At 44.9% G+C, this 14,908-nt stretch overlaps 2 protein-coding genes across 2 annotated transcripts; one reads left to right on the top strand and one right to left on the bottom strand.

Annotated features, from left to right (window-relative positions):
- Positions 1-2,018: 2,018 nt before the first annotated feature.
- Positions 2,019-9,695, bottom strand: BRK1 (BRICK1, SCAR/WAVE actin nucleating complex subunit). The gene is made up of 3 exons (XM_027523548.1): positions 9,447-9,695; positions 3,200-3,282; positions 2,019-2,929 (listed from the first exon to the last, which is right to left on the bottom strand). The coding sequence occupies exons 1-3, from the start codon at positions 9,562-9,564 to the stop codon at positions 2,903-2,905; spliced, it is 228 nt and encodes a 75-aa protein (XP_027379349.1). The 5' UTR covers positions 9,565-9,695; the 3' UTR covers positions 2,019-2,902.
- A 1,467-nt stretch (positions 9,696-11,162) lies between these two features.
- Positions 11,163-14,786, top strand: FANCD2OS (FANCD2 opposite strand). The gene is made up of 2 exons (XM_027523544.1): positions 11,163-11,563; positions 13,955-14,786. The coding sequence occupies exon 2, from the start codon at positions 13,963-13,965 to the stop codon at positions 14,497-14,499; it is 537 nt and encodes a 178-aa protein (XP_027379345.1). The 5' UTR covers positions 11,163-11,563; positions 13,955-13,962; the 3' UTR covers positions 14,500-14,786.
- Positions 14,787-14,908: the final 122 nt, after the last annotated feature.

The following is a 14,908-nucleotide window of genomic DNA, read 5'->3' as shown; positions in this document are numbered from 1 at the left end:
TGGACTGGTTGGATCTCCTTGTAGTCCAAGGGACTCTCAAGAGTCTTCTCCAAATGGTGGTTTAGCATAACACTATTTATGGGCTGAAATGACCTATGTGCAAAGATGTGTATAACCTGAGAATAAAATCCCAATTTCTGGAGCCTGACCAAATATGGTCTTTCAGAAGGAAACCCACAGATAGCCAGGGAAAGTGCCAGAGTTGATAAAATTCCTTAGGCAAGACTTCCAGAAAAGACATGACACAAGCCTTCAGAGAAAGGAAGCTGGAAGAAGCAAAACAACACAGACATCAATGTGAACAGCATTTGATAGACAGAGCCAGGAAAACCCATGAAGCCTTCTTTACCAAAGGACAGTGAAAGGCAGGTAAAACTAACATGGGTGTGTAGCAGCTTAAAAATTATTTAATAGCATTGAACTAGGAACGAGAAAGTTTTAGATCTGGTTTTAGATCTACCACATTCAGAAGTAGAATCTGAGTCAGATAAGTCTAGGTCCATATTCTAGCACCTTTACTTACTCTGTATGACTTGGCACAAGTTTTAGCCTCTCTAAAGAAGTGCATGGGGGAACTTCCCTGGTGGTCCAGGGGTTAAGACTTTGCCTTCTAGTACAGGGGTTGCAGGTTCGATCCCTGGTAGGGAAGCTTAGATCCCACAAGCCTTACAGCCAAAAAACCAAAACATAAAATAGAAGCAGTATTTTAACATATTCAATAGAGACTTAAAAAATGGTCCACATCAAAAGAAATTAAAAAAAGAAAAATTTCATGAAGAAAGCCTACTTGTTAGGGCTTGAGGATTAAAGACATAAAGTACACATAGCACTTAGCACATCTAACATATGGTAGCACTCAATAAATTATAGATAATGCTAGTTATATATCCCTGAGCTGAGGCTCAATATATAAAGGGGGTGATTCCTCAAAGGATCAGGTAAGACAGAGCAGTTACCTCTACTAGAGGAGGCTGGACTCACTGGTTCCCATACCAGTTGTTTTCCCGACAACCAGTAGCTTACCATTAGCAACATCATATTATTTAGGGCACTATTTTTCTTTTAGAAATATTACTTCAATATCATTAAAGAATGTCTATAGCACCATAAAAAATTATCATTTTCACATGTCATCTAAGGAAGATTACCATCATTTTTGCCTCTATTACTGTCTCATTATAGTCACTGAATATAGTAGGAATTTGATAAGTATCTGTTAAACTGACTGCAGAGCACTAGATAATCTAAAACCTGAACTTTAGGAATACATTTTTTATCCCAGAAAGGACAGGGAAGATATTATGAATAAATATCTCAAGCAATTGTTAAAAGCATATCAGATGAGCTCAATAATGTTCAAAAACAGCTGTTACCAAAGTGAAGGACGGCAGTTTTGCCTCCATTGTAACATCACCTTTTTACATGAAGGTCCTACTTCAGATGGTCTTCCAAAGGTCTAAACAAGGATCTAAGCACAGATGTGTGCTTGCAGCTTGAGCTCTGCAAGGCATTTCAATTGCTATTTACTGACTGCCTGCCTTCTGCAAAGTACCCGGCTGGACAATACAAGCCTAAGGTGCTCATATATACTGTAAGATGCAGACGCTAAGTCAAAGAACAAGACCAAACTCAGGGCTGAAGCGGTGTTAGCATGGCAGGATGGGAGGGACTGTGAAAAAGCAACAGTGCGGCACTCAGTGAAAAGGGAGACAGGACAACTTTATGGAGGAGGTTTGCCTTAAGCTAGACCTTCAGTGGCAAATAAGATCTGAACAGGGAGAAATGACTTCTACGTGACTAAAATGAAAATTCTATATGGGGGTTAAGCCTAGTGAGTTGGCACAAGTTTACAGTAGGCTTTGATGCTAGAATGAAAAGTTTAGACACTTCTGTTTAAATGATTTCCTTTCTAAAAGTAGACATTTCGCTTGTACCTAATAAAACTCATAGTCTGCCATGGACTGCAGTTAAACTGTGTAGATGCTGGTATTTAAATAGACGGTAAGCATCACACCTGATTCAACACTGTATATTTTATTGGAGCATAAAGTCCCTACATAGTAAGTACTTGGTAAATGTCTGCTGAATGACCAAAGGATCCCCAGGATGAATGAGCTCAAAGTCCGAATATGGGGGCTCCAGCTTGCAAGCCACCTAGGCTTTGATCAAACGGCTACATCTGAAAGTTTTGTTAGATTAAGAATCCCACACATCAGATTTCTGTGAAAGAGGTGTACCCCGTCTCTAGCTCCTCTCCCCACCACAATCACAGCAGTCAGATAAAGTTGAGGAGTTTATTAGGGAAATATGAGAGGTAAAGACACCCCAAATGACAGACAGAAAACTCTGAAAATGTCCCTTTTCAAGCCAAGTGGGGGCCTGGCCTTGACCTCCCCAAAAGGACAAGAAACTGGTGGGTTAGCAACAACATTCTCTGGCAGCCACCTCACCAGGGCATCTCAGCCAGGACTGCTTCCTACCCCCAGCCAAAGGTGGGAATAAGACAAGGACTGTTTATAGAATCAATGCACAGGCAATGAGAGCTATAAGGAAAGACTGAGAGAGAGAGAGAGAGAGAGGTGGGGAGGACCTTGACAGAGTCCCAGGTTTTTGGCTCTCAGTGCCTCAAATGTGTTGACATGTAGTTCTACAGAATGTTACTGCAGAGGTAAAATGCCTAACAATGTTTCCGAGAGGGCCCCGGACTCCTCCCCACACGCCACATCACACTTCTGGGTGTGCATGGCAGAGCCCAAAGGCCACACTTTTGAAAAAAAGAAAAACAAGAATAAGCCCTGTTGTTCTTTAAGGAGAGAGGAAGGAGCTGAAGGCTGCTGGGGCCTTTCCCACGAGAGGCTGGCTGCTGTAAGAGCAAACTTCCCAGCAGCAGCATGGCACAGTCCTAGGTGAGGGTTTCACCTTTTGTCACCTGTCAAAGGAAAACTGACAATTAGATAAATTCAAAAGCAATAGAGAGTCTAAAATTTTATTAAATTTTTATATCTTAGGTAGCTGGGGAGTGGTAGAAAAAGGGGACAGCTTTGGAGTCCCAGAAAGCAGGTTTAAGTTCAGGCAAGGTACTTAACTTCTCTAAGCCTGTTTCTGCTTCCCAGTTTTTGCAGCAACAAGTGAGAATGTGTATTCTCTCTCACACAGCCACACCTGCCTCATGAGGACGCCCGGTGCCCGGCATACTCACCCTGGCTTCTATGTACTCTATTCTCCGCTCAAGAGCTGTCAATTTCTCATTTAGTGTTGCGAGTCTTGAGCGACAAGACATATCTAGTAAAAGAAGACAGACGTTCAGGATTAATGCCATTCCAGACATAGACACACGCCAGCCCCCTAAGATGAAGAGGAGGAATGCTGTATCATGCAAGGCACAAATGGGAGCGAGTGGGCAAAGCAAGGCAGTGGGAGGATAAGGTGAGAAGTATCTTAGGAACACAGCTGCTTAGGGAGGATCTGCTTAACCTCCTACCAAATGTGACAGGCAGAGAATACTGCTCCCCACAAGATGTCCAGACTTTAATCCCCAGAACCCACAAATATGTATCTCACAGGCAAAAGGACTTTGCAGATGTGGCTAAGGTGAAGGACCTTGAGATTCTGGATTACCCAGATGGACCCCATGTAATCACAAGTCCATAAACGTAGACATGAAAGGCACGAGAAAGGCAGAAGGAGGACAAGGGATGTGAGTGGCATTCAACCTGTCATCAAAGGCTCCAAAGATGGAAGAAGGAGGCCATGACCCAAGGGATGCAAGTGATCTTTAGAAGCTGGGCATAGTCCTTAGTTGACAACCAGCAAGGAAATACAGATCTTATTCTTACAGCTGCAAGAGAATGAGTTCTGCCCACAAGCTATGGGCAAGGAATCAGCTCCTCTCCTAGAACCTCCAGCTGAGGAGGGAGGCTCTGGGCTGACACTGATTTCACCTCAGCAAACCACTGCTGGACTTCAGATGTACATGACTTAAGATAATAAATGTATGTGGTTTGTGTGACTACATTTGTGGTAATCTGTTATGGCAGCCATAGAAAATTAAAAAAAAACTGATACACCAAGGCTGTACAGATGGCCACTTGATAATTAATGGGCAAACCAAGAGTTTCCAAGAGAGGGGAAATGATAAGAGGAAGAAAATAATCTTAATAGGGAAGAACAGTAGAGGTCAAGGAAGCAGCAGACCCTAGAAGGACAGAAGGTGTGGTGCTGCTGAGCTCGTGGAGGCCCTGCCACGCTGCTGCTCTTGGGGCCCTTGATGACCCAACAGTCCCTGCACAGGCCTTTTGGAACAAGAGAAAACCTGGAGAGCATCAAAAACCCTGTGGGGCCTGCCTTCCATCTGCAAAAGGTTCCTTTTCTTCCTCTAATTTTTCCAGTCTCTTTTACCACCTCGCCCAAAAGGAAACCTAGACTTGCTCTAGGATACCTTTTCCCTACAAAACTTCTCAACAGAAATCACTTGACCACTCTTCCTCCAACTGTTCTCCACATTCCAGGCACGCTAATTATTCCCACCCTCCTCCAACACTGATGTTCAGGCATCACTCAATAATCCCCACTTCTGAAGTTCTAAATATCTGCTCTCCAAGACAGTCTCCCACCCAGTGATTTAACACTTAGCTCACAATCCTCCCTTTCAACTTTTCCCTAGATGTTATGCAAAAGTACTTCAGCACCCAATTTAAGAAATCTCCCACACCCTGATTCTTGCCTCGACTTTCATCCCATCAAGTCCAAATCTTAACTCATCCTGCCTGCCTCAGCATTCTCCTTCAAGTCCATTCAAAGTGGACCTCTGAGAGGTCTTTGCCAAGTGGACATAATCCTCCCTCTTCTGTAAGGATTTGCCTATCCTGGACACTGTTCCTTCTTCCTTTAAATATTGGGTTTGTTTTTTTTAAACACCAAAACCAGTCTTTATTGGGGTAAGCCAATTAACAATGTTGTGATAGTTTCACGTGGACAGTAAAGGGACTCAGCCATACAAATACATGTTCTTGGCAGGGGGGTGGTGTGTGTGTGTGTGTGTGTATGTGTGTTTAACCTGCAAGTGCTGCTGCTTCGAATTCCCAGGCCCAATAGGACCTAATCTCTTTTCAGCCTGGTTTTTAGAAGCTCAAAGGCTATTCAGAATGAGCACGCGTGTTATCACCGACAACCTGTCATTTCCCATAAAAAAAAGTCGTGGCCACAATGAAGGGGTGGGGTGGTGAGAGGGAGGGTTCCTTCCTGGGTGGCTGTTCTGTTCCAGCTCTGTCAATCTGGTGATGAGTCAGAATCCAAGAACAACACTGTGTTACTGGCCTGCACAGATAAGCACTGCTGAAAATGTAACACGTTAAACTCTAGAAACTTCAGTCATATTTCAGATTCCATTAAATAATACTGGTTCAAACAAAATACTGGGAAAGAACCTGGCAGCTGGACAAATTTGAAACCACAATGCATTTATATGTACATTATCATCAGACTTTAACTGAAAATGCCATGTGTCCTCATCAGGGTGTTTAACGGTGTGCATACATGACCACTGCTAACAAATGCCAGTTATCAAACAACTTCTCTGAACTCTTACTGCACATAACTTTAGCCTACAAAAATCAACACTGTCTTTCTCATAAGATCTTATTTCTCCAAAGTTGCTCAGTCATGTCTGATTCTTTGCAACCCTACTGACTGTAGCCTACCAAACTCCTCTGTCCACTGGATTCTCCAGGCAAGAATACTGGAGTGGGTTGCCATTTCCTTCTCCAGGGGATCTCCCCAACCCAGGGCTCGAACCTAGGTCTCCCGCATTGCAAGCAGGAGACCTGAGCCACAAGGGAAGACTTTATTTCTCCAACAAAATTCTAAACCTTTTAGAAGTGGTTCTGTCCATTTATTCTTATTTATTCCTTTCTCACAGCATCTGACACACAGCTGGAGTCACAACAGGCAAGTAATATTTGTTGGCTAACTATTAAGAAAATGGAGATTTAAAAATAGCTACACACTCTGTTTTTTTGGTTACATGTCTCTGCATGTGTTCGCTTCAGAGTCAGGATAAAAAGGTATAAAAATAAAAAGCTATCATTTGTAACAATCTATTTTTAGAAACTTCATCCATTCAAAGTACAGAATAGGCCTAGTGTTAGGATGCTTGTGGTACATCATGATGCGTGTGTCCTTAGGTCCCAGTGGTCCTCCCATGCTCAAAGAGAAAACCACAAATGGATCAAAACCCTACTCTCACCAGCCAGAATCACAGGGTAAAGCTGTTCAGAGTCATTAGGTATCCTGGAAAAACAATTCCCTCTCCAAAGCACATGGCCTACAAGCCTATTATGGTCAGGGTGAGAACTGTAGGTTTGCTGCCATTTTCAAATAGCTGTAGATGCCCCCTTAGAGGAAACACCTGCTAAACCTCTGCGCCGCCAAATCACATCACACACATGATACAAGCCCCGCAGCCACACATCAGAATGGAGGAGTCATGCAAATGGCTTAGAATGGGAAAATACATCCCACACTCATTCATCCTGAGTCATCCAATGCCAAGACAATGTACTCATCTATCTTTATGATTTATCCAGTTTCTCAGCCTGTTGGTCTTTGTCTAAACTCTTATATCGTGATACCGCCAATCTTTGGGACCTTGCCTCAGGTATATCTAACTGCTAAGTCAAATTGCTTTACCCTTTAATTGTGCTTCCTAATTATTTCTACTTGTAATTAACTGTTCTTTTCTTTAAAAGGCCTAAATCCACTTTCTAAAATCTTCAAAAATCACCTAGTAATCGCTAATGTTAGGCCATTACCCCCACCTTAGAGGAAAATAATGGCCGAAGCTAAGGGAAGCCATTTCTTCCAGCTCCTGAAAGACTGGAATCTTGTGTGTCTATTTCCTTAGTCTAGGACTTGCTGGAAACTAAAAAAAAAAAAGAGAGAGAGAGAGAAAAGCCTTTGTTTTCTATCTGATAAAATGTAACTCACATGTATTTGATAAAATCTCACAGCAGCATATATTTCCCTGCTTATATAGCAAGAAAAGAGATATTTCTCCTCCACAAATTCTAAGCTCAAATGCTTCAATTTTTGGTTAATTCCAAGACTCACCAACTAAAACTACAGTAACATGCCAAAAAGTTTTATGTCAGAGATGAATGCATGTTTATTATATGTTTATTAATATGATTGAAAGAGAAAGTCACTCAGTCGTGTCCGACTCTTTGCAACCCCATGGACTGTATGTAGCTTGCCAGGCTCCTCTGTCCATGGAATTCTCCAGGCAAGAACACTGGAGTGGGTGTAGCCATTCCCTTCTCCAGAGGATCTTCCCAACCCCAGGAATCAGGCTGGGGTCTCCCGCATTGCAGGTGGATCTTTACCAACTGAGCCACCAGTGAAGCCCAAAAATACTGGAGTGGGCAGACTATCCCTTCTCCAGGGGATCTTGCCGACTTAGGAATCAAACCGGGGTCTCCTGCATTGCAGGTAGATTAATATGATTAAATGCTCAGAAATGAAGTTATTACGTTATCTAGATACAAACTGGGGGAATTGAGACACTAGGTCACTTTTAATTATGAAAAACAGCCCCAGTTTAACTTATTTTAGATGCTTGATTTACTGAATTGACTTTCTTAATATTCTGTTAGGATATTCTGTCTACGTATCAGATATTAACGCCTACCATATAAATGAAGTCTTTTACTTCTGGTTTTAAAAGTAAAGGCTCTCAGGACTTCCCTGGTGGTCCGATGGCTAAGACTCTATACTCCCAATGCAAGGAGCCCAGGTTCAATCCCTGGTCAGGGAACTAGACCCCACATGCCACAACCAAAGATCCCAGTTGCCTGAACAAACGTCGAGCAGCACAGCCAAATAAATAAATATCTTTTAAAAAGTAAAAATTCTTTGTCAGTTATTTGTCCAACCACGTTCCACTGCCTCCTCAGTCTAAGCCAAAGTTTCATTCAGATGCCATTCTGTCATCACTCTATCCCTCCCTGTGCATGGAATCTTTTATCTGGTCCTTCCTCTGAGGAAAAGTTATGAGTATAAAGTGCCCTAAAGAACCCTCGTAATAGTTCATCTCTCTAGGGAAGCAGAAGAGACAATCAGGAGAACTAATACTGGAAGAGTTTGCATAGAACTTTAAAAAATAATTTCAGGATACATGAGCTCTATGATTTCTTGACTACCATTTCCTATTACAACCACTACAGGAAGTTATACGTGTGAATTTGTGTCACTGATATAAAATTTATTCTATTCTTGTCTCTCATTAATACTAACATCACTCCCATTACCTGAGTGAGGAAATCCACCACCCCAAGACACCTTGTATGTAAATATATTAAAACATAAACAATATTCTGCTTTGTTCTGAAGCTGTCATTATTTCATCTGCAAGACAGAAATTCTTTAAAGGCAGGAAAATGATGCTTTTTCCCCCACCTAGCCTAAGAGACAGCCTTGTACTCAAGACTTAGTCTCTCTTGCAGATGCCTTCTGATCAAACTTTTGCTCTGTCCTTAGACTCCTTAGGATGTGTCAGGTTCTCCAGCTAGAAAATAATTCCTTTTGAAATCTTTTCTTATACATCATTGACCCCTCCTTAATCTTAACCATTTAACACTGCTGAAAGAATGGACCAGAAGCACACCAGTTGGAAAAATGTCATTCCCACTCCTTGTGATGACATAGAAAGTCTACCAAATGCTCAGTTCTGTCAAAGAAACACTCGAAGAACTGGAAGTAGGGGTCTCTGCTACCGGCTTGCTGTCCAGAAGGGTGTGCGACAAAGCGGAAAGAATTTAAGACTGTCACGAGTAGGCTAATGCCTAGGAAAGATTTTGCTAGAAGCAGAACACCCACTGTCGGTTTCATACTAGCAACGCAGAGATGTCCATGGCGTGACAAGATGTGGACCTTACTTTGCCCTCATCTGCTCCCGCTCAGCACAGGACAAGAAGGGACTAACAGGAGGGGCCGGAGGGGCGACTAGAAGGCTCGACCAGAAAGGAGATGGGAAACCTCTAGAGTCTTTACAGGGCAGTGACAAGATCATGCTGCATCTGAGAGCCAAGTGGGAACTGGAAACGAAGCACAGAGGAGGAAGGGAGGCGACTGAAGAGAAGAAAAGGCGCAGACGAAGGATAGGGTTGCCAGGACGTGTCCGGGAAAAGGAAAGACTCGATAATGGATCCGGGGTAAAGGCAAAGCTGCCGATGAGCTCAGTCTGGGGCAGGATAACCGCACCCCCCCTCCCCTCCGCCCCAGGGACTGTCCAGTGGAGCCCGGGGTCAGGGCGAGAGGGGGAAGGTGCGGCCTGAATGAGGAAGCGAAAATCAGCAGGAGCCTAGGGCACTCAAGACTCCCCTTCAAAGCTTCTCAGCGCCCTCGCTCAGCGGGCTTCCCTCTTCCCAGCCTCCCCCTGCTCGCCCGCTGACCGAATGAGTTGAGAAAGTCTGCGATTTTCTTGATGCTGCTGGTGATGACCTCAATGTACTCCCGGTTCGCCCAGTCCTGGTGAATCTCCCGCTGCACCGGATCCTCTTGTCCCGCCATGGCTGCTGCCCGAGGAAGCGCGACTGCGCAGGCGCCTCGACCCTCCAGGCCGCCAGGGCGCCTGCGCCGCTCTCCCACACCCTTGCCTGGGTACCCACGAATCCCAGGGCCTTGTGGCGCGCCTGCGCACTGTCAAGTACTCGGTAGCGTCTTCGCTTTGCTCCCACGCCCCTGAACAGACCCGCCCCAAGCCGACGAGGAAAATAGGGTGCGCAGATGCAAAGATCCCCCTCAAATACCCGCCTCCGTCTCTGGCGGTTATGGTCGTTGGGCGGGGGGCGGCGCATGGGTCCACATTCACACCTTCTCTCAAGTGCTTCAAAGTAAGCTTGCGAGCTGTGTCCAAACCAAGCTGGGCATAGCCAATTAAACCACACTAAATACAAATCATTTTTAGAATACCTTTTAAACAACAGAACATGATGTGCCACTTTGCAATTATCAAGTGAACAAAACGTTATTTTTTTCAGTTTTGAAGAGGCTGAGGGGAAATCGGTAAACGTCGCAATTAGCTGATCACACTGTAAACTGACGGTCTCTTCAGAAGGAAATTTGTAAAATTGAAAGCAAGAGCTGTACACATTTTCAAAGTTTTTGAATTATTTAACAAAATTATTGGAAAAAAAACACTTTCAGCGCAGAGGTGTTCTTTGAGATAATCTGTTTTTTAAAAATCTCAGCAGTTGGGGAATGGCTATTGGTATAGCCACTCAGAGCAGTATTATGCAGTCATTTAAATGCTAATCAGGAAAAATACTATGGCAGCACAACACAGATGATAAATTGAAACGGAAAACAAAATACACTGTTAAAAAATTGCAACTATGCAAAATTATTCAAGAGGAAAATAATAAAATTACTGGGGTAAAAAGTGGTAAGTTAAAATCATTTTAGTCTCTTCCAAGATTCATCATTCTCTGTCCCTTTCCCCTCTCTGCCACCAACTTTCTCCAACTCTCTCCACTTATCTCTCCTTCCACAAGGCCACACATACACACAGTGGGCATCTGACAATTCTTGACAAGTCCCTCAAGACTATTTGGTCTTCCAAACCAGGATCTCAGCCTGACCCCAACCCAAAGATGCCCAGTCTCTCCCCTTCAGCTTCACCTAGAGTCACACAAACCTGACAGCTGTTTGCGCTGTGTTCCATGGGTTCACAAAGTGCATGGGCGGTTTTCTGGGTAAGGGAAGCGCAGGTGGGCCATTAGTTAATTCTTCCTACAAATACTGCACCCTGCCAGGCATTGTGATAGTCAGGCACTGTGGATATAGGAGTCAACTGGGTAGACCTCCCTTCCCCCGGCCTTAAAGAGTAATTGTTGGCAATGAAGTTTAAAAGTAGCCAAATCACTCTTTTACTAAGGTGAAAGTGTCAGTTTTTCAGCTTTCTGAGAATGAGAATCTTCCTTTTTGAAGTTTAACAGAAAGCAAAGTTTTTGGTTAGGAAGTCAAGGAGAGAGTTATCTTTCTCCATCTTGACAGGGGAGCACCTGTCTGGGTCCTTGCACTGGGGTTATTCAATGCAGCCACAAAAGCCTTCAGAACTCTGGGTAACTCAGAGCAGGGTTTAAAGGGTAGCGCTAACCTTTTAATACTAACCACAGCTCCCCCTCCCCTGACATTTATGCAGGCAGGTTCCCGGCCAGTCTTTGAAATGGGCTCCGTAGTCCTCTTTGACCAGATAGATCAAAGGCACATCGCTGTGGCGAGGTGGGGAAGAGGCGGAGGGGAAGAGAATTCGGTTCAGCACTCCTGAAGGCTGAATCCCGGACCGGGTGTTCCAGTGAGACGGGGGCTCCGAGCGAACGGGGCGCTTCGATCCCCGCCCCCTCACCGCGCCCCTTCCGCGGTTCGGGCTCTCCCCGCTCCCCCCCAACCCCTCCCACCCCGCCGCCACGGTCCTGGGTCACAAAGGTTGTTGCCAAGCACCCGGTGAAGATGCGGCCAGGGAACAGCAGCCGCCACTCTGGAGCGTGAGGCCCGCGGAGTTCAGCAGGTGAGACCACGGCCCGGATGGTGGGACCGGGCCCGGGCTCCCACCACCACCTCCGCCTCGGCCAGATCCGTCTGGCCCCTGCCCCGGGGTAGGGAGGGGGAGCCTGTTCCTCTCAGGGCAGCTCCAGCCCCTCGGGATCACAGTTCATAAGGACCTCAGCTGCACTTTGACGCTGTCTTCCCCGTTCCCAGGTGCGGAAATGAAGGGACTGGGTTTCTTGACATGGGAGGAAGTGTATGAAGGGAAAACCTTTGGGGCTAGAAGCAGGTGTTCCCTACCTGGGAGCTAAGTCTTAGAGCAGCTTGAACAGACTGACTAGGTTCAAATCCTCCTGAAGTGGATGATGGAGACTCGTGGCTGGTAGGATCGAGCGGTGAACTAGCTTTATTTGATCCTTATGTAAAAGTGGTGGAAGGGACCTGGGGTCAGACGCTCTCTTTCACCCCATGTTGGTTCTGCTGAGTATTTCGGCTGGACATTCGATAAAGTCTTTTCCCTCTGGCCCTATTTCCTCTCAAGAGACAAGGAAGAAGGGCTCCTGGATTTTTTTTTTTTTTTTTTTTTCTGTATCATACATTCAGAGTTAACACTCTCCACCCCGACCTTGTCTTGATGGGGTACCAGAGCAGCCCTGATCCTGGATGTGTGCTCTTAGGGCCAGAATATCAAGTACCAGAAGCCTTTCACAGGCTGTTTCAAACCGATAACTATCCCTTGGTTGTCACTTTCTCATCCTAAGGCAGTCCAGATATTTGAACACAGTATGCACAAGAGCTTGCATACCTCAGGAGAAACATTCCCAGCCAGAGGAAATCAACAAATCTTTCTACTAACCACTGTCAGGGGCAGGTCTTCTGTTTCAAATGTCACCAACAATTCTCTTTTCAAAACAAAACTTCACTGTCTCACAAACTATGGTGAGGTTGTCAAACTTCTCCTGGGCCATTACTGGGTGGGATGGGATCCCATTTGCTGCTACCTTTGTGGAAGAATAGTGAAGATACAGAGAAATACACTTGACTAGAAAGAAAAGGGTCTGCCGTGCCCCTTATCATAGTAGGTAGGTGCTGAATAAATGTTACATCTCTCTTGAATTCAGTGAAATCCTTTATATACTGACAATTTTAAAGTAGAAAGATGGAAAGTCTAAATTCTACTTGGGTAAATTTTGAGTTAGCGACATATCCTCCACGCCTTTTCCTTTATCTTCAAAGAAGAAAGGAAAAAATCTCAACCAGTGGGTCTTACACAGATAAAAAAACAAAAACAAAACATACCCAGTGAAGTGAAAGTCACTTAGTCATGTCCGACTCTTTGTGACTCTACTCCTGGCCAGAACACTGGAGTGGGTAGCCATTCCCCTCTCCAGTGGATCTTCCCAACCAAGGCTTCAAACCCAGGTATCCTTCATTGCAGATGGATCATTTACCAGCTAAGCCACCAGGGAAGCCCAAGAATACTGGAATAGGTAGCCCATTCATTCTCCAGCAGATCTTCCCGACCCAGGAATTGAACCAGGGTCTCCTGCATTACAGGCAGATTCTTTACCAGCTGAGTTACCAGGGAAGCCCAAAAAACACATACATAGGAGAACCAGAAAAATCTTTAAAAACTAAAAAAGGACTGGTCTTGGGAACTTTTTCCCCTCCTGCCTTGTGTAATTCCTCTGAGGTGGTGTATAAGTACCTCAGGGCGCCGAGAGAGCTGGTCACGTGTCAAAAGAGGTTCTGACTGTCCATAATTAAGAATAGAAAAGCTGAAGTTCCTTAAAGAAAAAGCGTAAGTTCTCAAACTGTAAGGTGCATCAGACTCCCTTGGAGGGTTTCTTTAAGTGCAGAATGCAGGGGACCCAAGAATCTGCATTTCTTCCATGTTTCCACAGGATGCTTAAGGCGCCAGTCCCAGAATCATACTTTGAGAACCAACGGTATAAAGTACATGTGATTTAGTCACAAATACCTGGTGAGACAGGCCTTTCTGAGCACCCATCCACAAATGTCTCACCATGGAGTGCCAGCAGCCTCTGCCACCTGAGAGGCACAGATTCTGTCTTTAGCAGTTATCAACACAGCACAGATCCTAATACCAAACAGGGCTACTCTTTTGGACAAATCCATTTCCTCATTTGTACCATGGATAAAAACCTACCTTCAGAGGCTTGTGATTAGGTTTAATAAAGTACACACAGCAGTTACCAGATTCAATACTTGTCACTATCCTCTACTGCCCTTTATAGAACTACTTGTATCCTAACAAAGTACTGGAATCTGTGTTCATGAGAACTACAGAGTAAGGTAAAGTTAATACTGAGACAGAGATGTGAATTTGAACAGCCCTACCCTCGCCAAAAGCATGCTAGGGAAATTCCATGTTCTGATTCCTCTCCTCTAGGACTGTCAATGGCAGGATACCAGCTCTGGTCACCATGGACCCCACTGGATGAGAGCTTCCAATGGCTGCGGCATACAACACCTACCCCTTCTTCCAAGCACCCCTTTAGGGCTTCCCCCTGCTTCCCACATACCCCTTCTGACCTTGAAGTGCAGCTGTGCTTTCAAGAGGTCACTCTAGTCCTAGACAGCCCTTTCCTGGAGCCTGGGGTGAGTCCCAAGTTGCCCTATCACACATCAGAGCTCCGAACCATGAACAACAAGAAAGGGCTGGTCAGGAAGCCTCAGCCTGTCCGCCTCAGTGGAGTGGATTCTGTCTTTGGCAGGGTCATCACAGCTCAGCCACCAAAGTGGACTGGGACCTTCAGAGTTTCAGACAAGTCAGCCTTTTGCAAAATCATTAGCCGGGAGCACCAGTGGCCCACTGGACTTAAGGAACCTCAGATTCAGATGACAGTGACCATGTGCAAACAGATGTTACGCTCCATCCTCTTGCTGTATGCAACATACAAGAAGTGTACCTTTGCCTTGCAACATTCCAAGTAAAGGGTCCCATCTGATTCCTGTTCCTCACACCATGTCTTTCGCTATGTGCCTGAAGCTTATGTAGAGCTGTCCCTGTAAAGGAAACTGCTTGTCCCAGCTATTTTGCTTTCCAGTCAGGCGGTGACAATTCAGGAGCCCCTCTCCTCCCTTTCCCTCCAAAAATGGGCCAGTGACAGAGCAAGGGAGGAGAACATTTCCACTGTAAAGCCGAACAACCATTTGAAAGAGAGTCAAACTAGCACTGACATGTACCATGTGATAAAGAACCATTAAACCATATACACCAATGAGCCTACTGTGACCTCATTTCAACACTAAAACCACAATGAGGTGGAGAAACAAAGAATGTCAAGGAAGGAGATTATGGATTCCTATGTACATGAGGATAAAGGGGTCAAAAATGTGTATA

Source organism: Bos indicus x Bos taurus, chromosome 22 (genome assembly GCF_003369695.1).
Source record: "Bos indicus x Bos taurus breed Angus x Brahman F1 hybrid chromosome 22, Bos_hybrid_MaternalHap_v2.0, whole genome shotgun sequence".
NCBI lineage: Eukaryota > Metazoa > Chordata > Mammalia > Artiodactyla > Bovidae > Bos > Bos indicus x Bos taurus.
This window is presented reverse-complemented; position numbering and strand designations above follow the sequence as displayed.

Excerpts from the sequence above, each read along its gene's own strand:
- BRK1 (XM_027523548.1), bottom strand. The coding sequence starts at position 9,564 with ATGGCGGGACAAGAGGATCCGGTGCAGCGGGAGATTCACCAGGACTGG. Across the intron at positions 3,283-9,446 it reads AGACTTTCTCAACTCATTCG|ATATGTCTTGTCGCTCAAGA; the intron begins GTCAGCGGGCGA and ends TTCTTTTACTAG. Across the intron at positions 2,930-3,199 it reads TAGAGTACATAGAAGCCAGG|GTGACAAAAGGTGAAACCCT; the intron begins GTGAGTATGCCG and ends TTCCTTTGACAG.
- FANCD2OS (XM_027523544.1), top strand. The coding sequence starts at position 13,963 with ATGGCAGGATACCAGCTCTGGTCACCATGGACCCCACTGGATGAGAGC.